Genomic DNA, 23,426 nt, shown 5'->3' on the forward strand with positions numbered 1-23,426 from the left:
CTTCTCTTGACGTAAAAGAAGCCTGAACTCTGTACACTTTGAAGGTGGATTTGAGGTACCATTACGTTTTCCATCTTCTCAGTTGGTGCCTTCTTGGTCAGTAAACTTCTTACTTGGAGCTCTGATGTTTTGAGTTTTGGCATTTCAAAGCATTGGGTGTACAAACTTTGGTTCTGTAACAGCAGAGCCCTAGATCATTACCCAGATGCAAAAGGTTTTGATGCTTCATTTGTCTGCTAAACTGTGGTTTGAGATGGCCGAGCAGAGATACTGGCAACACAACTTATCTCCATTCATAAGGAACTACTGCTATTAAGGTCCTCAAAACATCCCCGATGTTATAGCCAACAGTCAATGTTCACTCCTCAATTTACTTGGCCCATGGACACCATTTGACACAGTAGTCCAACTCCTCTTTCTGCGACCCTTTTTCTTGCATTCAGTGACTCCATTTTCTCCTGTTTTTCCTCCTAATCCACTAGTCTCTTTTCTCAGTCTCCTGTGATGGTTATTCCTCTTTTTCCTAAGATCTAATATTGAAAATCTCAGGACTCAGAGCTTAGATTTTTCTCTCATTTCTATCCGCACTCAGATGCCTGGTGATCTCCTCCACTTCCAGGAGTTTAAGCACCATCCTTACTCCCCAAAATCTCTACCCTGTAGCCTGGACCCTCTATTCCAGGCCTCTGCCCTCCACTCCAGAATCAGATATCTAGCCCACCCACTGGAAACCTTCACTTGGAGGTAATAGGCAACTCAACAGAACCAAAACTGAATTTTTTTATCTTTCCCATCATTCATAAACATTAACCTTTTTTTTTCAGTTTCAGAACACTTCGTTTAAGATAATAATTGCAGCTAGTTGTGTTAGTTTGGGGGGCTGAGGATGATAAAGGAGACTGTGTTTATGCATCATACCCTATCTTTGGTGTTCTCCATGACCATGCAACATAGTGGATGACGTTGATGCTGATGACGTGCACTTGGCTCAGATGAGATTTAACTTGGAATAATCCAGACAAGGCTAAGTGCAGATTGCTCAACCTTAAGAATATAAGGCTGATCACAGGGGAGGGGGGTGTTTCAAAGTTATCGATTGTCTGGCCACTCAGCTAATGGCTTCAACTGCATGGCCATTGTTGAGGCCCAGGTAAACCTAAAAGCTTGTGCCTCTGTCTGTCATTGGGAAATGTTGCTGCCATGTGTCCTGGCTGGGCTGACACCTTCCCCTATACTTTAGATAAGTAAGCCCAGCTTAAAATATTCAGGTAAGGCCTGGTCATTCCAATCTGATCTTCATGCTATCTGTGGTTAAATATTTCATGCATATGTCCATTAACATCTTTAGATAATGATAAAATATTTAACATTCATCATTCAAAGTGTCAAAGAATACTTCCTATTTGGCTTTATGCTTATTTACTGAAGAAATAAAGGTAGTGCGTTTTGATAAATTCATTACCTTTGCATCTAGTTTGTGCTTTGTACCGCTATGTCCAGTGTCATCTTTAAACATTTGATTACGGATCTTTTCCAGAGTAGCTCGAATCTAGGAGATAAAAATATTTTCTTTTCTTTTAAAGGCATTTAATGTCCAATACTTTTTTTCTCTATACCAGCAGCAGTGTACTTGATTTATCTACACAGTAATACATATATACTGATGTCAGATTTAAATAACTACCATCAATCTAACTTGCATTAAGGCTAATATTGTTTAGATTGCAGAAAATGAAGCACTTGGTCCTTATAACTCTCAGTCAAATCTAAAATACAATCTGAATGAATACTATACGACAAAATAATTACTATTTAGTAATTAGTATTTAATTCTATTTAGCTCTGCTTTTCTATATAGTAATTTAGTACTAATTTACTATTAAGTAATTTGTGTAAAACAATTACTATTTAGTAATCACTACAAAATAATGACTATTTAGTAATTACTATAAAATAATTACTATCTAGTAATTACTAGAGAATAATTGCTATTTAGTAATTACTAGAGGATAATTACTAAATGGAGAAGATACAAATTTATGCATGAAATGTAAGCCCTGTGTCCTGGTGACCTATGGAATTGCAAGACACTCAGAGATGAATTAATAGATCTGAATGTTACAAACTATCTGTCCACATTTCCCCATCTCTTCTAAGAAACAGTTCATACAAATGTAAGTTTTGTTACCCATTATCATTGAGTTCTTATAAGAGTTCACAATTTTCATGAAGGAACATGCCAACATGTAGTCATTGGCAGATAGCATTCCTGAGCTGTGAGAAGGAATGAGGTAAGGAGAGACAGGAAGTCAGCAGAAAAGGTAAACATCTCCTAGGAAACATGGTACCAACACTACCGGAACAACTGCAAATAACATACCCAGTAGGAATTGCAGTGGTGAATACTGTGGGACAAATTAAGTGCTGATAGGTGTTCCAAACCCCCCTGGCTCATTCTTCTATTTCACTCCAAGTGTGAAAACAGAGGGCTCATATCCTCAAGAGGATACTAAACAAGTGTTCAAATTTCAGTTATCAAGATTGTCCTTTGCCAAACTAGGTTTGCTCTTCCTCAGACGTTCTCAGGAAGGAGAAACAAAGCCCACTAATCTGTATTACTTTATTGTAAAAAATCATATCGTTCTAACATGGTGTCTGGTACCCACATACCATTTTCACATATTCGGTTTCTTCAATAATGTGAGCTGACGTGGACTCATACGAGGCAGGATTGTCTTCCATCTTACCCCTTGAGGGAACCTCTGTGGTCACTGTTACTGTTGTCATGGTGAATTCTGGCTTTAGGAACACATAAATCAGTTAGACTAACTTATTTGGTGATATGATTATATGGTGTGTAAACTGTGCTGTCACTATAATTAAATACTGTATAGTAGAAAATATTATAAATTATTGATATGTGTATATACCCATAATTCCAGGAATTTATTTAATATTAAAACAACATTAGCTGAACCAATCCTTGATTAGAAACTTAAAGATTATCTGAGAAGGAAATAGTAACATTTTTCTTTTCTTTTTTTTAAAAATATATATTTTATTGATTTTTTACAGAGAAGAAGGGAGAGGGATAGAGGGTTAGAAACATTGATGAGAGAGATAGATCAGCTGCCTCGTGCACACCCCCCACTGGGGATGTGCCCGCAACCAGGGTACATGCCCTTGACTGGAATCAAACCTGGGACCCTTCAGTCCGCAGGCCGACGCTCTATCCACTGAGCCAAACCAGTTTGGCACATTTTTCTTTTTATGAGACTGACTCGCTGCGCTAACATTTTTCTTTTTAATCCACATCATATTAGACTGTAGAGACTGTAGCTTCTTCATCTTTATATTCTAGCACATTGTAAGTGCTTAATAAATGTTTGTGGAAATAAAATTATAATATGTACATATATATATATCACTTATATATAGGGTGTGGCAAATGTAGGTTTGCAGTTGTGAATATGAAAAACAGAGACATTTTGTCCTCTAGATGTGATACAATCACAAGTAGAAAGCATCACCTATGAAATACGACTTTTTAAAAAGTAAGCTTGAATCTAATTAAGCTCCTATATCTAATAGCAGTAAATATCTGAACAAGAGGAAAGTGCTTAATGCAGTGGTTCCCAATGTGGGGCACACGTCCCATAGGGGGGCAATTTAATATTTAAGGGGGGCAATTCGAGAATGAGTTATCCACAGTGAATTTTTTACATTTCTTATGGTTCTAGGGGCATCATATACAGTATATAAGTATATATTGTGATGTATTTATGCATTTCAGTTCTCTATTATATGTTTTGAAACTTCGCTTGCTACTTTTTCATATCACTTCATATTATTATTTTTAACAATTTCTTAGTGATTTCTTCCTCAGTACCCATTACCAAGTTAATGGCCATTTAGGCTTCCTCCGTGTGAATAGGAGTCCACTTTTTGAATAATAAGAATTATATGTCACGGGGTGGGGGGAGGGGCATCAGGATTTTAGAGACGCTTAGGTGGGGCATGGCCAAAAAAAGGTTGGGAACCACTGGTTTAATGACTCTACAAGGGTAAAGGTTGCAATCAGCCAAATCCAGATTATGCGAAATATTACCAGACAAACTAGTTTCTACCACAGGTTAATTATATAAAGAAAGATGAGGCAAAGAGAAATCGCTATAAATTAAGAATCCTAAGAGACATATGACCAAATGTAATATATGAATATTCTTTGGCTCCTGACTCAAATAAACCAGCTATATAAAGACATTTTTGAGGCAATTGGGGAAATTGTAACCCTGATTGGATAATAGATGATGTTAAAGACTCACTGTAGTTTTGCTAGGTGTGATAATGAATTTATGACATTCTGTAACTAAAAATCTTGCCCAGCCGGTGTGGTTTATCAGTTAAGCGTTGACTTATGAACCTGGAGGTCACAGTTCGATTCCTGGTTGGTCCATATGACGGGGTTTCGGGCTTGATCCCAGGGAGGGGGCATGCAGGAAGCAGTCCGTCAATGATTTTCTCTCATCATTGATGTTTCTATCTCTCTTTCCCTCTCCCTTCCTCTCTGAAATCAATAATATTTTTTAAAAAAATCTTATCTGTTAGTCGTACATTCTGAAGTATTTGCAGTGAAATAATAAATTTGGAATTGCTTTGAAATATTCTAATACAGAAAAAAAGTGGGGTGGGCAAAGATGAAAGAAGTCTGGGCAAAATGCAAGGTATTGTCAAAGCTGGGCAGATGGGGTTCATTATACTCCTCTACCTACTTTGTGTCTGTGGGAAATTTTCATAATAAACAATAAAGAACTAAAAAATAAAATAAAAAGTCCCGTGAGATAGGATTATTAATCTCATTTTACCGATAAGAAAGCCAAGACTCTTATAGGTGATGTTAACTTACCTGAGATCACAGTAAAACTAGCAGAGCTGAAACTCAAACTTTTGTCTTCTAGACACCAAGTTCAAGGGTGTTTCCATCACATTAAGGCTGGCTTCCCTAGTGAGAAAAACACACAATTATTTAAAGTTTAGCAATAGCCTATGCAGTTAACACAGAAAGAATTTTCATATTTACTAGCATCAGTTTACAACTGGTTAGCTTCTGGGGATAACGCAGTTTTGCATTTATCCTTTAATCTTCGATGAAATTGACGGAGTATGCCAAGAATTTTCCATTTTATTCTAAATCTTCTTAGACAGCCACGCTGACTTCTATTTGTTTAGGCTGCAGTTGACTTGGCAGCTGCAGCTCTGCTGTTACAGAATTTGAGTGGAAGTACTTCTGTTACTGGGTTCTCTTAAGTCTCTTCTGGGGTTAAGTTCCCAGTTCAAAACAACATCAAAATGCTCAGAGTACAAAATAAGCTCCCAGAATATAAACAGACTCATCCACACAGAGAACAGACTGACAGCTGTTAGAGGGGAGTGGCTTGGGGCTGGGTGAAAAAAAGGGAAGGGACTAAACAAAACAAATAAAAACGCTCATAAACAACAGTGTGATGATTACCACAGGGAATGGGGGTTGGAGGAGGTAGGAGAGGATAAAGGGGGAATAAATGGTGACAGAAGGAGACTTTGACTTTGACAACACAATATACAGGTGATGTATTACAGAATGGTGCATCTGAAACCTATATAATTTTATTAACCAATGTTATTCCAATAAATTCAATAAAAATTAAAGAGAAAGAAAAGAAAAAGGGAAATACCCGTGGAGGTGATCAGCAATGTGTTTGGCAACCAGAGGTGGAGTGGGCCAGAGCGGTCGTCAGCAAACCAGGCCCACAAGCCCGAGCTGAATTCCTGTCTTTCTGGACAGCCTATGGACTAAGAATGGTTCTCAAATTTCAACCATTGAAGTAAAAAAATAAAACTTGGCCCTAGCTGGTTTGGCTCAGTGGATAGAGTGTCGGTCTGCAGACTGAAGGGTCCCGGGTTCGATTCCGCTCAAGGGCATGTACCTTGGTTGCGGGCACATCCCCAGTGGGGGGTGTGCAGGAGGCAGCTGATCGATGTTTCTCTCTCATCGATGTTTCTAACTCTCTATCCCTCTCCCTTCCTCTCTGTAAAAAATCAATAAAATATATTTTAAAAGAATAACACTTCATGGCACATGAAAATTATATGAAGTTCCAATTTAGTGTCCTTAAATAAAGCTTTACTGTAACTAGAGCCATTAATTTACATATTGTCTATGCTGCTTTAGCACTACACACAGCAGAATTGAGTAGCTGTGACAGAGAAAGTATGTGACAGGCAATGTTTAATCTGCTCCTTTACAGAAAAATCCTAGGTTAGGATGTGGCAAGGAGTGGGAGCAAAACCAGTGGGAAAACAGAGGCAAGCAAAACATCGATTTGGTCTGAGTTGTTTTTGGTTCTCCAGTTCATTGCCCCTTGATCTATAGTTCCACTTGATGGATTTACCTTCTTTTTTTCTTTTTACTATGTTGTACATTATGTACATTAACAAATGAGAGGAGGTATTTCATCATAGGAAGTAATCAATCTTAAGAGTGGATTTCACTGATTTCTCTCAGTCTTTCATAATTTGAAAACCACGATGGGCCTCATGTTTTATATCCAAAATATGTTTTTGTGTCATTTATTCTTAATATCAAGGTATGCAGCTCCTTAATCACTATTATTTCCACTCACTATTGGGCCATCTTCAACAAGTGCCATAAAATCCTAGCCTCAACTTGCACATCTGTAAAATAGGGGTGGAAACGACTCGAATTGTAAACACGAGTTTTTTTTTTAAATCCCTGTTTGTAGAAGGCAGTCAATGGAAAGTAACTGCTGATATTGCTGCTCCTAGTATTTTATATTATTGATGACCACAGAAGATAAGCAGCTGGTTGCAAGGCTTATATCCAAATCTATTCATATGAAATCAAATTCCATTTCTCTGTTTGGTTCAGAAAACTTTTTCAACCACAGTCCTTGATTTGTATTAAGTTCCCAAGGGGAACTTAAGCTCACAAAGTCCAAATTGCCATATGGCATTAGCTTCCTGGGGAAAATCCATCTTAACATTTTATTTCTGCCAGAAGTAGATTAGGCAGATAAAAATTTCAGCATACAACACAATCAGTTAATTAAAGTGAGAAACGAATTTTATTTGTTTTCTGCGAGAGTGGATTGAAGACAGCTTACAAGTGGCATCCCTCCAAGAGGTGTTATTTCCTGGATCAAAGCGGTGCAGAAAGGACTCTCAGGGGACAGGGGTTGCTGAGCAGACTGGGCTTTGGCCTCTCATCTGAACCAAAGAAGCTCCGCTTTGTGCAGTCTCACACTGTTTTTTTCGTTGAGACTTTCGGTGAAGAAAGAGCTTTCTACAAAGAGAAGTTTTGGAGCTAGACTATCTAGCTTCATGGCCTGACCCTGCCACTCAGCAGAGGTGTTGAACTTGAGCAAGTTCCTTAACCTCTCTGTGCCTCTGTTTCCTTATTAGTAACATTCAGATAATATTAATAACATGAATAATTAATAATATAAATAACCTGTATGGAATTGTTTGAGTTAACACTTTTCAAGCACTTATAACAGTGCCTAGCACATAATAAATGATTCATACATGTTTGTCAAATGAGTAAGTAAAATATGAAACCATCAGTGGTAGAGAAGAACCAGGTAATATTTTAAACAGTCTGCAGATGGAGCTGGGCTATAAGCGAAACTCTGTTTGGGGGAATCTAAAGACCAGCAAACCCATTGTATTGGTTCTTTCTTGAGAAAGCATCAATAATCCATCAACATCCCAACTGATTACATCTAATGAATAGTTTACAAGTTACAAAGCAATTCATACACATTATTGTGAATTGTGATAAAGCAACACATCACTGGTCACCCAGAATGATGTGACTAAACCTACTTCTCTGTTTAATTACAGAAGAATGGCTTACCCGTTATACAATCAGCACATAGAAGGCAGTGAACTGTGTCCCCTCTCCCATTTACACGTTGAAGTCCTAACCCTCAGTACCTCAGGATGTAACCTTATTTGAAAATAGGGTCACTGTAGATGTAATTAGTTAAGATGATCTCATACTTGGGTAGGGTGGACCCCTAATCCCATATGACTGGTGTCGTCATAAAAAGGGGAAGTGTGGCACAGACATGCACTTTGGGGGAAAGTGGAAGGCAGCAATCAAGGTGGTGCTCCTACAAGCCAAAGCGCACCCCAAACTGCCAGAGAACCGCCAGGAGCTGGAACGCGAGAAGCTCAGAACAGATTCTCCCTCAAAGCCCTTAGGAGGAACCCATCCCACCAACAGCGCCTGGGACTTCCAGCCTCCAGAACTGTGAGACAGAAATGACTATGTTTAAGCCCCAGTTTGTGGCTTTATCATAGCAGCCCTAGGACACTAACACAGGCACTGTTTATATTCTAGAGATTCTAACAAAGGTGCTTCTTTCCTCTACTTAGCCCTTAATTCAGTCATTCATATATTAAGAATTTATTAAATACAGTTGTGATAAGACCTGTGGCCACAGAGGTGAGCCAGAGACTCTGCCTTCATGGGACTTTCCGTATACTGAAAGTACAAAACAGTAGTATGTAGAGAAAATAATGATAGGTGATAACAAGTGTCGTGAAGAAAAGCAGAGCAGGGGAACAGAATAAAATGAGGCACTGGCACTGGGTGGGAAGGGAAGACATTTAAGCAAAAGTCTTGAATAAGAGAGGTGAAGCCCTATGGCCATCAGGGAGAAGCAGACTCCAGGCTGTGTGGGGAGGAGCAAGAACAGGCTGGAGTTTGCTTCGTGTTCTAAGAACAAGGAACCCAGTGTAGCCTCCCATGTTTTCTTTTTTATTTTTAATGTAGCAGGGATTTTTTTTTTAATAGCCTGAAGTTTAAGACTTCTAATTTGCCTAAGGAGCTGTCACCACAGCCACTTACAACAGGTCTCCTGGCTGGTAAGGCTTTCTCAGGGTTCAAGGAAAGGCAGGGTAGATCAAAGTCAAGGCAAGTGCAGTGAACTCCAGGTCAGGCAAGAGAAGGGGCCATAAAGTCCAGGTGACTAAGTAGTCTTCTCAACTCATTTCCGTGGGTGCTGATTGAAAAGCTCCATGGTGGATGGTTGGCATGTTTTGGTTGTTCAGCACTCGACCCTCCTTCCCAGATAATAGGGAATCGGGCATCTGTACAGAGTCTTCGCAGGAAAAGATGCCTTACCTGTTCTTCCTCCCTCCCAGGGGCTGGAGCACAGGTACAACAGCTAGACCCAGCCCACTGAGCACTGTCACCTGGAAAGGCTAGTAAGGGATTGGCCATCAGGCATGTGGAAGCTGGAGTCAATGAAAACCCCATTATTATTCTGGGAAGGGAAGGAGGCTGGCACAGGGCGGGGCTTTGTGCCCAGGCAGGAGGCCAGTGGAAGTATCTAGTGACCAGTGGCAATGCCAGAAGGACTTATCTTGCTCTTGCTAAAGTGTGATCTTTGCAAGTTTTCCCATCAATTCTGGGTGCTATTCCACATCCTTCCAGTAAATTCCATTTCTGTTTAAGTTAGCCAGAGTCAATTACTTAGGTTTGCAACCAAGAGCCCTGATTGGTTTGGACACAGTTTCTGAGTTTTCAGTTTCTCAGTTCTGAGCTAACAATATTAACTATTGTTTCATCATTCTTGATCACTAGTATATAGAGCTTAGATATTAGAAACTGAAAAAGTAATACCATATAAGTGCTATAAAAATAATCAGGTTATATGGGGGAGGGGGGAAGCTCACATATCTCCAAACTCTTGAAGAGACAATCTCCTGAGTATTAAAGAGCATACCTGTTCTGCATCCACATTCCACAGCACAATGGTGACATCCAGTGTCAGCTAGCTAAATCTCAGGTGACTGTGCAATTTACCTGGAAAGTGACGCACAGTATATCAAAGACATGCATGTTAATACTGAGCCCAAGTAATAAGTTTTCAAGTAATAATCTAAGATTTTTAAAGTAGAACTAATTGTGTTCATTTGCAAATGCTACTCATTTGTATATACACATATAATTATATCAGAGCCAGTGCTACACAAGGCTCCTACATATGAAATAAAAGCAAGTGAGTTTGGGGGAAAAAAGGATTGAAATATTGGTACAAACACAATCTACAAATATAGATTCTTGACAAAGTACAGTGTCATTTACCAAGAAACCATTTTCTATATGCTCTCAAAATTAATCATTACAATACACTATCTGTAGTTATTATCCATATATCTCTATCTCTATCCCTGTATATGTATGTATAATGCAACCAAGTCACAGACAAACGATTTAAGTTTTCCAAGGCCATAACTTGACCTCATTACCTGAACCCAGATAGATTGATCACAAATCCAGGTTTCTTTGTAATGAAATGATCTATCTATTTAGAATTTTGGAAATCAGCTGAAGATTTCACCCAGTGCCCATATGGCAACTAAACTGCAAAGAGGGGCAGGGGAATCACATGGATCCCTTCCCAATTGGAGAGGTGGGAGTAGAGCCCAGGGTCTATTGCATGCCCATCACATGAAGGCTAGGGTATTCTACCTTTAATAATCCTCACAAACACCCTGAGAGGTTGGTGTTATTAGTCCCATTTCACAGATGAGGAAATGAGGCTCAACACAACCAAGTGAAGACTGCTACTCATAATGGTCATGGATCCCAACCTATGAGCCCTCTGGTTCTTTCCAGCTCACCACTTTGCCTCCTGTTGCATTCTGAATGGATTTCTAGGCCCAGTTTCTTGAGCCCAAGCTAGTTTAGCAATCAGAGTTTCCCAAAGCAAGTCATTAAGTAACAGTCAAGTACCTCCTGATGTGAGCTCCTAGGTGTGTCCTTCAGGAACCTGAGCAGACAGTGCTGTCCCCATGGGTTTACCCCACAAACAGAAGGAGTATGGATTCATGGCTTCAAAACAGGGCCTTTGGATGAGGTGCTGCCCACAAGACTTTGTTCTCCTTCCCCACTAGCTGGGTGGCCTTGGGAACCCTTTTAAACTCCTTAGGGCTCAACTGAAAATGTCAGATGACAATGCTAACTTCCCCTTATAGTTACATGAGGATTAAATGAGGTAACACATAAAAAGTACTCACTGGAGTATCTGACCCTTTATACACATTTAAGGAATACTAAATACTTAAATTCACAGCTTATTGTGGTCATTGGTTAAAAGGACATCACTTGACAGTGTCAAGGATACACCCAATTGACCCCACTCAATTCCTCTCCCATCAGCCAATTATTCCTCCTGCTTTGAGCTTTTCCATTAACAATTATTTCAAAAGCCACTTATGATTTGTCAGTGAAAAAAATATGATAAGAAACAGATGGCAATGCCATATATTTCAGTCATTTGTAACATTGACAAGGAAAGTGTCCTTTTGGAAAATTTCTTTTGTGGCTTTATAAAATATTTTGAGTAGAAAACTCAGGAATATATAAAATAGTGATAACTTTCTAAACTCATCTTGGAATATTTTAGCTTCAATGTAATATAGTTAGTTTTTTTAAATATATTTTTATTGATTTTAGAGAGGAAGAGAGAGAGAGATAGAAACATCAATGATGAGAGAGAATCACTGATCAGCTGCCTCCTGCACGCCCTCTACTGGGGATCGAGCCCGCAACCCAGGCATACGCCCTTGGCCAGAATCGAACCTGGGACCCTTCAGTCCGTAGGCCGACGCTCTATCCACTGACCCAAACCAGCTAGGGCTAATTTACTTAGTTTTAAAAATTACCCAGTGAGGGGGGGAAACAGACAATACCAAGTGTGGGTGAGGACACAGAGCTGGAACTCCTGTCTGTTGCTGGTGGGAATGAAAAATGTGCCGCCACATTGGACAACCCTGGGTAGTTTTCTATGAAGTTAAGAACACACTGTACAACCCAGCAATCCCATTCCCAGGTATTTGCCAAGTGAAATGAAAGTTTATGTTCCATAAAACACAATGTGTATGATTGCCAAACACTAGAAAAAAATCGAACATTCATCAACAGGTGAATTCTACTCATCAATATAAAAGAATAAATTACTGTTACGGCCAACAATATGGATGAATCTCAAATGTATTGTGCTGACTGAAGATGGCCAAATCTAAAAGGATACATATTCTTTAGTTCCACTTATATAACATCCTTGAAAATTCTTTGGGGACAGAAAACAGATCAGTGGTTACCTGGGGACAGAAGTGAGGGAAAAGCTGACTACAAAGGAGAGCCACTGTATTTTTTTGGGGGGTGGGGTGGGTGATATAACTGTTCTATGTCCTCATGGTGATGGTGGTTCAATGACTGGAACCATTTGTCAAAACCTACAGAACTCTACATTAAAAAAGGGTGAATTTATATACTTTTGTTTTAAAAAATAATCCAATAGTACCCTAAAAAGCAAAATACAATTTAGATTTCAGAATCCAAGGATTTCACTGACTTTATAAGAACTAACTAGAAGCCACAATTAACTTGATTTTCTTTTCTCCATTCAAATTATTGACCCCCCCAAAAAAGTAAATATAGCAAAAAAGCAGCAGTGGAATCAGGATCGTTAAAAAGCTGGTAACAGGACTGCTGATAGTAGAAGTATTGCTGCTATAAGAATAGTCAGTAAAACCTGACATTCAATATGGTGATAGAAACAAGGGGAATCTAAACATCTTAAGAAAAGTCAATTGCCCTAACTGGTTTGGCTCAGTGGATAGAGCGTCGGCCTGCGGACTCAAGGGTCATGGGTTTGATTCTGGTCAAGGGCATGTACCTTGGTTGCAGGCACATCCCCAGTAGGGGATGTGCAGGAGGCAGCTGATCGATGTTTCTCTCTCATCGATGTTTCTAACTCTCTATCCCTCTCCCTTCCTCTCTGTAAAAAATCAATAAAATATATTTTAAAAAAATTTAAAAAAAGAAAAGTCAATTATAATTATTATTTACTAAAGTGGAAAAGTAGGAGGAAATATAGAAAAACTATGTAAGAATATTTGCAACAAGATTTAAATCTAATTCATGAACCTAGAACTCCTTGTCTCATCTATCCATCACTTTCCTAGTCATTTTCTAGATGCATAGCTGTTATCATTCTTCACAGTTGCCCATTTGTATGTAGACTATCTGGCCAATGGCTACAGAGTCTGCTCAGATTGGCCACCACCTGAAGCAGTGGGGACCCTGTGCTTGGCAGGCTCTACCCACCCTCTGGCTCCAGGAAGATGTCACTGATCTGCGGGCAGCATCCCACCAAAATCCAGACGGTAACAGAAAAATACAAGGGTGAGAAGTAGCTTCTGTTCTGGCAAAACCAAGTTCCTTATACTGGATCGCGTCAACAAATTTTATGATGAGTGAGCGCATCAAAATAATAAGATGCTTAAAGCTCTTTGCTGATGGAGCCTTCCTCCAGAAAAGCATGCTCATGCCAATTTCAAAGTCTATGAAAGTGAAAAGGATGAAGACAGATTCCTGCGATTGTTATATCACTCTTAGGAGACATTTGAAAAGGGATTGGCAGTGTATGGCTACAAAAATGCATCTGTCCTGGGAATGTTTAAACGCTGATCAAGTTAAAAAAAAAAAAAAGATGTTACAACAGAGACTGATCAATTCATCTAAACACAGATCATCAAAAGAGTAGTGTTCCCACCCAGGATTTTCAGCATGTTGTTTTGATATTTCAAACCAGCAGTTCTCAACCTGTGGGTTGCGACCCCTTTGGGGGTCGAACGACCCTTTCTCAGGGGTCGCCTAAATACATACTGCATATCAGATATTTATATTACGATTCATAACAGTAGCAAAATTACAGTTATGAAATAGCAACGAAAATAATTTTATGGTTGGGGGTCACCACAACATGAGGAACTATATTAAAGGGTCGCGGCATTAGGAAGGTTGAGAAGCACTGTTTTAAACCAAAAAACTGAGCTCCAAGGAAGCACAGTCAGCTTTGGAAAGCTGTACTATTTAACCTAGAGTCTCTTGTTTGCAAATTTTAGAAGTTTAAAGAGAATCCTTTGCATTCTAAGTTGTCAATACAATAGATCTTCAAGTTATGTTAGTGAATTCTCCCCCACACCCTGAGTAGGAACTTGCAATTTCAGCCATAACATGCATTCAAAGACATATGTACAGTATTGTCTTCTCCTTAGTGTCACAGATTCTGCCAACTCTTTACAGAAGGATTTCTCCTCAACTAGAGAAATCTCCTTAAGAAGCTCTGTAAGCATAAGCTGTCAAGTGTAACATCCTAAAATGAATTTGCCGTTCAGTAGTTGGCACAGAGCAGGGTGAATGGGGTGTATGAGAAAACAGCTCTGACTGACTGCTGTTCAAGGTTCCCGATTGCTAAGAGAGGCATCCCAAAGGCAATGCCTATGCCGTGTTAAGAGGTTCTTGTTTGCTGTTCTATAGGAAACACACAGAACAACAACACCATCTCACAGGAACCTGGGTCATTTACAATTTCTGTCTAGCTCCTAAAAAAAGACACAGGAAAAAAAAAGGAGTGGCATTTCTTCTGTTTTGGATTTTCTCTGATCTACTGGCAAGAGCTCAAATAGTGCCTGATTTTGTAAATAAAAGAACAGGTAGGTATATCAGTTTCATTATTTAGCACAGTCACAGAAACAACAGAATAATACAACTAAAAGCTTATAAATCTAGATACTCTCCCTCCTAATTATTGGCTAAAGGGTACGGATGATTCATGCTTTATGTTAAGTGTACCACTGAAATGTGTAACCAAGAAGCGCTCATATTTTGAAGAGTAATTCAGTTGTCACTGTTAGGTCTAAGGATCACCAAAATTCTCTTATTCTAAATGCATACATTTGGGATGAACTGTAGCAAAGGAGATGTATCTTCTTTACCAATATTAATGTCAAGAGTTAAACATCTCCCAAGTCCAACCTAAATGACTGAACGGCCCTAACTGGAGAGGCTCAGTTGGTTGAGTGTTATTGATTCCTGGTCAGGGCACAAGCTCAGGTTGTGATTCAGTCCCTGATCAGGGTGGTGTATAAGAGGAAACTGATCGATGTTTTTCTCTCTCACATCAATATTTCTCTCTTCCTGTCTCTCTCTCTTTCTGTCTCTCTATCTCTCTTTCTCTCTCAAAAAAATTAAGAGAAACATTTTAAAAAGGACTGAATGATGAGGCTTCTTTCTATCAGCATGAGGTTTACTATTCACAATTTTCATGGGAGTATCACAGAAAGATCAGTTATGTCACATTCAGGAAAGATCGGCAATCCATACAAGGAATATAAGTAAGAGGTTGGCTCCCATCAGGTATTTTCAAATTATGCTACCAAGGAAGCTTAGACCAACGTGTCTGTCTTACCACCTAAATGTAATTGCAGAAATGAGCCACAGCCATACAGCAGAATGAATATTAGCAATAAAAACAAGCCAACCACTGAAACATGCTACGACCTGAATGAACCTCAAAAACATTATTTTAGGTGGAAAAAGCCAGATGCTGATGACCAAATATTGTATGATTCCATTTGTATAAAGTGTCCAGAAAAGTCAAATGTAAAGAGACAGAAAGTAGATTAGTGGCTGCTGGGGCTGAGGGTCAGTGAGGCAGACAGCCATGTGGGGTCTTTTTGAGATAATGAAAATGTTCTAAATCCGGATTGTGGTGATGGTTATACAATTCTGTAAATTTACTAAAAATCATTGAATTATACACTTGAATATATTTTTCAGTCTATAAATTATACCTCTAATAAAGCTGTTTTTTAAAAAGAGCAGAAAAAAAGAGGGGAGGCAAGAATGCCTTGAATAAAGCTACTCTTTACCTCTGGAAGGAAATATAATTACTGTCATAATATACAGGAAAATATAATTTGATGCATAAAATTTTCTCAATTTGAAGGTTTTCATTCATTTTTTCTTCCTAAATTATTGACATCAACTACTAAAAGTTTAGTTCTTATTAAATTTATATAAAATTGATATTTAGCTATTTTAGGTTTAACATCTCAGTATTTCATAATACTAGTTAGACCCCCAGGATGTTAGGCCTCCAGGTACAACCACTCTGTAGGGCAGAAAGGCAGGGAATGCCTGGCTAGAGGCAAAACTGGGAAAACAAAAACCTTGCCCCCAGGGTAACCTATCTTCCCTTAGCACAGTGATGGTAAGCCTTTTGAGCTCGGCATATGAGCATTTTGAAAAACCCTAACTTAACTCTGGTGCCGTGTCACATATAGAAATTTTTACCATAGTAAAACAAAGACATATTTTTGATATTTATTTTATATATTTAAATGCCATTTAACAAAGAAAAATCAACAAAAACAATGAGTTCGAGTGTCACCTCTGACACGCGTGTCATAGGTTTGCCATCACTGCCTTAGCATATCACTGGTCATGTGACCTTTTCTTCCCTAATGATAACATCTAGGCCTCAGCTGTATTTCAGCTCCAGGTCCAGAAAATCAGCAAAACCAAACCAGCGACCCCATGGCTGACCTCAGGACCAGCTACATTGACTAATGACCCCCCCCCCCACCTCGCCGCCTCACTTTCCCCACCCCCCAACTCCTCCCACTCTGCCCTGGCACCAACCAATCAGTAGAGACCAGGACCCTAGAAGAGCACACCTGAAATGCTGATGAATATTCTATTAAGACGCTCCCTGAGACCTCCCCTAAGATTTCCACCTGCAAGACAAAGGCCCCAGTGCACATTCTCCCTCCAAAGAGCACACCCTTGCCATTCCCCCACTGGCACGTGTATCCTCCAACCTCTAAGGGATCACATGAGACTTGCAACCAGGGGAACAATGGGCAGCTCATCCTGGGCTTACCCCTGAACTGTCTCACTGACTTCCCAGTGAGCCAGAGCAGCACAGCCTACACTCTCCTGTTGCTTTTTCTATGCCCTTCCTTGTTTCACTGTCCCAAGTATATTTTGGCTGCCATCATTGACCCAATGTCGGTGCTGGGCAGCTCTTCCCTTTGGATATCCCATCCCCCATCCCCTTTCCCTAAATAAGTTCAATTTTCTTTAATCACCATCTGAGATGGCTATTTAGCCTGCCTGGGTGCACCATCCACCATATTCACCTTTCAATATTAAACCCAGAATACATGATTCCTAAGTTCTTCCCCAATCTAAGCAAAAGAGAAAACCACTTTTTCTGCCCTCTTATTGCTTGGCACTGATTGCCTGTGCACCTCTTTCCTCTGCGGCTGCCCAACTCCTGAATCAGCCAACAACATAGGTTTTGGAGGCCTGAATAGGCCCACTGGTCTCCATGTGCTCAACAACTACCTGCGGACAAGAGCCAGAACCATCAAGGGCTCTGTGCCATCACAGGCAGACGTGGCAGTATTTGAAGCAGTGTCCGGCCTACCACCTGCCGACGTGTATCATCCCCTACGTTGGTTTAATCACATCAAGTCCTACAAGGCCAGCCTGCCCTGAGTGAAGACAGCTTTGGACGAGCATGGCCCTGCTCATGTGGAAGACACCACAGGGAGTGAAGCTACAGATACTAAAGGTGATGATGACATTGATCTCTCTGGATCGGATGAGGAGGAGGAAAGTGAAGAAGGGAAGAGGCTAAGGGAAGGACAGCTTGGGCAGCATGAGTCAAAGAAAGCCGGAAAGCCTGCACTTGTGGCCAAGTCTTCCATCTTATTGGATGTGAAACCGGGGGATGACGAGATGGAAATGGCAAAATTAGAGGAGCATGTCAGGAGCACTCAAGCAGACTGCTTGGTCTGGGGCTCTTCTACACTGGTTCTAGTGGGGCGTGGAATTTTAAAAACTTCAAATAATCTTGTGTGACAGAAGACGATAAAGTTGGGAACAGACATGCTGGAGGGGTGGATCGCTGCTTTTGAGGACTATGTGCAGTCCGTGGACGTGGCTGCTTTCATGATCTAAATCCATTCTGGATCATTGCCCTTAAATAAAAGCTGGAAATAGAAAGAAAGAAAGAAAGAAAGAAAGAAAGAAAGAAAGAAAGAAAGAAAGAAAGAAAGAAAGAAAGAAAGAAAGAAAGAAAGAAAGAAAGAAAGAAAGAAAGAACTACTGATCAGAATAACACACAAGTTCTTTTACAAATTATTTAAATCAGTGTAAGACAATATGTTGTTTGAAATTGAGCTGGGTTAAATCACTGTCAAAACTGACGATCATTGATATGGTTCCTAATCTATGGTCTCAGGGTCCTGGAGGATTTCAATGTGTGTCAATTCCATGAGGACAGGAAGGTGAGCTGTTTACACAGGGCTGGGTCCCCCTGAGTCTCCAACACAGAACACAGCGCCCTACAGGAGGGCACTCAGTAAATATTGGTTCAATGGGTGCATTAATAAGGCGGAAACCCAGGCACACCAAGTGTTTTCTAAAATTGAATGGAAACGCATGCAGGCTCTTGTTTTCCAAACGCAGGTAAATTTTCATGCTTGTAAAATGTAAGCTCACTTAAACGTGTAATTAAATTGATAGTAACATTTTGCCATTATGAACTTTTTTCAGTGAATACATGCTCATGTGATTTTGATGTAAATATCTCAGTTCAAAAGTTTTGAAACAACTACTTCTAAAGACTTTTAAATTCCCTCCAAAATCTTCAAATTTTTTTTTCCCTTTTCTGTCCTTATCCCAGACAAATAAACATACACTTCACTTTTCAGTTTTAGCCAAACCTAGCTTACTTTTTCATCTTTGGCCAATACTTGGATTAGGACTCAAGCCCACCCGATGTCCAGCACATTGTAACCCATAACATGCTTGTATTGATTCATAGAACCATCAAGGTGAATAAATAATACAACTGAAATGGTGACTATTTCAAAAGCCTCTTTGTAGTTAGAACAGGTTTAAGTCATTTCGCAAATCACAAAGATAGGCTCCTTCTTATGAAGTTAGCCTGGGTCCCAGGAAGTGTAAACTGTTTTCATTCTTTCTGTAAACCGAGGGGCCCCAGGGCGGGCATTCCCTGCCCAGGCACACATTCCTCAGTGTCAGCGACCTTCACTATCCAGGAGTGTGAGGGGTAGGGGGCGGGGCGGCCCAGCAACAGGAAACAACAGCACCAATTGTGTCTGTCCTGGTACCTGAGACTCCAGCTCAGATCAAATTTCTGGAAAACCAGACTTCTGCAGAACTGAATATTTAATAGCGTTAGGTAAAATCAAAAGGACAGACTATCTTTTTTCCCCTCTTGCAAATGCAGAATACAGTAATTCCCCTCTGCATTTCTCTGCTTCACCTAGTCTATATATACCAAGAAAGGAAAGGAGGTTTGGGTTCCTAAAATAAAACAATATAGTGTAATGGTGAACACGCACAGTTTCAGTTATATTTGGGGCTCATTGCTTCTCCCAATCTATATAGTGTATTTACAGGCAAATATACTCTATATGAGCAAAAGTGGGTGAATAGTTGTTCATATGGGAAAAGACATGCAGCTTATGACAACAGTTTTATTTACTCAAAAGAATGTCACAATGGCACAGTAGATCTACTTTTGCCCACCCGTGTGTGTGTGTGTGTGTGTGTGTGTGTGTGTGTGTGTGTGTGTGTGAGAGAGAGAGAGAGAGAGAGAGAGAGAGTGTGTGTGTATTTTTCTTTTTTCATCACGAAGAGGGTTGAAAACCACAGTCATATCATCATCTCATCTAAAAACCAGCCTTGTGCGGTCCTGTACTAGCCTTTCAGGAAGGAAACACTGCGCCTCTGCACAACTGCAGGGCTCTGGAGCTTCCAGCTCTAGCATCCCACCTCAGCACACCCGCAGCTACAGAGTCCCGCAGGAATGAATGAAGGGCAAGACAACCACCTTCCTTCGTTCTGGGCTCTTAATTGCGGGAGCAGTGACCTGCCAGAGCTGCGACCTGGGGATTCACAGGTGACAGCAAGCTCTCCAGAGGGCTTTCTTCCCGGGCCCTGACAACAGAAACCGTGGGGGCCTCTGGCAACCAAAATAACCTGGTGTTCACTGGGCTAAGGAGGACTTAGCTTTGCTCTTGCAGAGGTTCTCAACCTGTGGGTCGCGACCCCTTTGGCGGTCGAACGACCCTTTCACAGAGGTCGCCTAAGACCATCCTGCATATCAGATATTTGCATGACGATTCATCACAGTAGCAACATTACAGTTATGAAGTAGCAACGAAAATAATTTTATGGTTGGGTCACAACATGAAGAACTGTATTTAAAGGGCCAGAAGGTTGAGAACCACTGCGGGGGTGGGAGCTTGGGGGATAGGAGGTCTGGGGAAGCTACTTTCTCTTCCCGGAGGAGCAGAAACTTCTGGCCCCGGGATCCGAGCCCAGAAGACCGCTTTACCTGGAGGTATACTCTCCTCACAAGGGCCCCTTAATAGGCACTTGTCCCTGGTTAACTGAGCTGCGCTGGTGAACCGGCTTCAAAGGCACCTGGATGCCCTCCCACCTGGGGGTGACCAGGCGCGCGCTGGGGGCGCAGATCGCCTACCTTGGAGGGCGCTGAGGGCGCGCGGGTTCGGCGCCGCTCCACCCCTGGGATCTCCCGCCGGGTGGACTCGGGGGCCCTGGGAGCTCCTCGGGGACAGATCAGCTCCTCCCGGAAGGGCGCGCCCGGGGCAAAGTCCGGCGTCCCGGTGGCTCCGGGGAGGAGCCTGGGCTCCCGCCGCGCCCAGACGCACACTCCCTGCTCCAGGAACCCCGGGGTGCGCTGCCTGCACCCCAACACTCTCCTCCCGAACACCGCACACCTCTCAGTAGAGATATAAGGGGGATAGTTTATAAAGAAGGTTCTGTTTGCACTCTAAGTTCATAAACTTTTATTTTTGTTGTTTATAATTAAACTTTTTATTTTGGAGTAATTTTAGATTCACTTAAAAGTTGCAGAGACCGCACAGAGTGCCCTAAACCCCTCGGCTGGTGTCCCCTAATATTCAGGTCTTTCATTACCTGGTACCTTTGTCAAAACTAAGAAATTAGCATCGTCCATACAAGTAACTAAACTCGACTTCATTCTCATTTCACTAGTTTCCCCTAATCTCCTCTGGTCTGTGACAGTTTCTTAGCTTCTCTTGTTTTTGTTCGTTTGTTTGACTTTGACAGTTTTGAAGAATTCTGCTAAGCTGTTCTGCTAAGATTTCTCTGGTTTTGTCTGATGTTTTCCTCCTGACGAGACCATGGTGATAAATTTGGTGAAGGAAGACGTCGGAGGTGAAGTGCCTTTCTCATCATAGCGTCTATGGGAGCACATGATAACAACTCGGCCCAGTACTGGGAATGGCAACCTTAGTCACTGGGTTAGAGCAGTGCCTGCCAGGTTTCTCTTCTCTGTCATAAGCTCTTCTTTGGATGAAGGTCACAAATCCAGCCCACACCCAAGAGGAGGAGGGGGAAGTAAAATTCCACCTGCTGGATGGGTGGCGGTATCTACACATATTACCTGCAATTATTCTACCAGGAAGATTTGTTCCTTCTCTCCCACTTAAACTCTTCAACCATTTACTGATGTCAGTATGGACTCATGTATATTTTATACTTTGAGCTGTAATTTATACTAGGTTACTTATTTTGTTGCTCAAATTGTTCTAGCTTTGACCATTGGGAACTCCTTTGGGTTGGCTCCTGTGTCCCTTTGAAAGTTCCTAAAGTATTAGGTCTGGGGGGGGGGGGGATAATTAACTAATTATTTGATCCACCCTCTCACATTGAAGAGTTGGAAAACTGCAGCCTACATCCCCCAATATCCGAGGGCTTTTCAGAATCTTCCTGGGAATCCTATGATTACTGAGTCCCAACCCAGTAAGAGAAAAAGAAATGGTGTGTGTGTGTGTGTGTGTGTGTGTGTGTGTGTGTGTGTGATGAGCCTGAGGATTGGGCCCCAATTGGAGAGGTGAAAATTGATGTTTCTTAGGTAAGTTTTGGTTAAGTTACCCTTGTGGTTCTATTAAATAGATAAATGCATGTTTATAGACAAACCTGTTCCAAACTTAGCCATGGATGTTTGTAACAACTTTAAACATTGGAGAAATGCAGCGACTGAGGATCCTTTGTTGCATTGCTTTGGTTTGCTCATGTTTGCATTTGCAAGTTGGTCCCATAAACACCACATTTCCTCCTTCTGAGCTGGGATCTGGCTCAGTCCTGCTGTCTGAGATCCTGTCATCTCTTTTCCTGGGCTTAACACTTCTTGGAGAGGGATATGTACCCCGATAGCCCAGGTAAACACAGGATAGATGGCCCAGTGAGTAATCCACTACCACCGAGCTAAGCAATTTTCTATATCTCAAGTATTTTTTGACAAAGTTGCTAAAAGCAATAATAGTTAAGAGAAAAAATTTTTATTTAAGCCCCAGCAGAAATTGACAAGCTTAGAGAGGAGGGTGAGATTTCCATGCACTTTTCTGGGGGAGATGGGGAACTTGACCTGAAAGCATAATTTGAATCGGTATGAAGTACTATTTCCTAGTTCTGCAAATGTGCTACTACCCAGGTGATTTTAGTAAATCTGGTATGGAGGGAAGCGGGAACCTCTCAGGATTAACAAGAATGTGGAGTTATTAGCAACCTACATTGTAGGTAAAGAAACTCTGGTTGTTGTTATGAGTTCATCAGTAGAACACTTAGCAAATATTTACGAACAATATATGAGTGTCTACCTGTGTATACAAGTCTGTCTGAACAGGTGCATCTTTTCTAAGGCTCCTTTCACATAATAGATACAGAAACCATGACATAACCAAGGGTAGTATTCAAAATGCGTGCCTACTGGTTTGAACAGCGGCACCAACCGATCAGAAAAGCTGCCTACCATAACCATCATCTGGTATACTAGTAGATGAACCAACCTAAACCAGCTGGAGGCCACACAGTTTGGTATATTCCTTTGGACTTGATGTGTTCTGATTTTCATAATCTTTCTTTCTGCTATAAGCGTCACCCACTCTGACTTAGCAGTAGCTAGAATAATAATATCACTTCCCCCACATGAAAGAGGCATACATAACAGTGGAGGAAGGTATGAGAGTTGTGATGTCTATTCTAAATACTTCATCCAGGTATTTCTAAGTTTGGAGGAGGGATGTGAAGCCAGAGCAAGGCTGTGGGAAGGTTGTGTTAGACAAAGTTTTTGGTTATAGGTGGAGCCTAAATGTTGAGATGGGTTGTCGTAGCTCCCTTTTGTTCCTCTTCTCTTCCTTTATCCTTGTTCTACCTGCAGTTGGAAAGGATAATGTCAATATACTCCAGCAGCTCATTTTGTTTTGTTCTTTTTTGTTTTTCTTCTGCTGGAATAGGGAAAAAACCTAATATAGTCCCAAACCAAACAAGCAGAACTTTCTTTAATTATCTGTTTCTTGAACCTGTTCACAGCATTACAGTTCCAACCGTTACTTTATGGATTAAAAAAAGAAAGAGAAAGAGTTAGAGGAAAACGCAGCATTTCATTTCAAATTTTTATGACTCAAATACC

General features: G+C 40.8%; 1 protein-coding gene and 1 pseudogene across 7 annotated transcripts in view; one reads left to right on the top strand and one right to left on the bottom strand.

The window, feature by feature from the left end:
- CCDC68 (coiled-coil domain containing 68) overlaps positions 1-20,571 on the bottom strand; it is a 43,887-nt gene extending 23,316 nt beyond the window's left edge. For 2 of the 7 annotated variants that reach the window (XM_059706141.1, XM_059706147.1), the window contains exons 1-6: positions 20,451-20,571; positions 9,795-9,874; positions 4,907-5,002; positions 2,671-2,799; positions 1,463-1,549; positions 60-173 (exon numbers count right to left, since the gene is read on the bottom strand). In XM_059706141.1, coding sequence (XP_059562124.1) covers positions 60-173; positions 1,463-1,549; positions 2,671-2,787 — 318 coding nt within the window. In that variant the 5' untranslated portion in view covers positions 2,788-2,799; positions 4,907-5,002; positions 9,795-9,874; positions 20,451-20,571. The remainder of the gene's footprint in view (positions 1-59; positions 174-1,462; positions 1,550-2,670; positions 2,800-4,906; positions 5,003-9,794; positions 9,875-20,450) is intronic. The other 5 variants (XM_059706142.1, XM_059706145.1, XM_059706146.1 and 2 more) reach the window with 5 other exon arrangements.
- Positions 13,204-17,893, top strand: LOC132240102 (elongation factor 1-beta-like; annotated as a pseudogene).
- Positions 20,572-23,426: the final 2,855 nt, after the last annotated feature.

The sequence above is a fragment of the Myotis daubentonii genome, chromosome 8, assembly GCF_963259705.1.
Source record: "Myotis daubentonii chromosome 8, mMyoDau2.1, whole genome shotgun sequence".
Taxonomy (NCBI): domain Eukaryota; kingdom Metazoa; phylum Chordata; class Mammalia; order Chiroptera; family Vespertilionidae; genus Myotis; species Myotis daubentonii.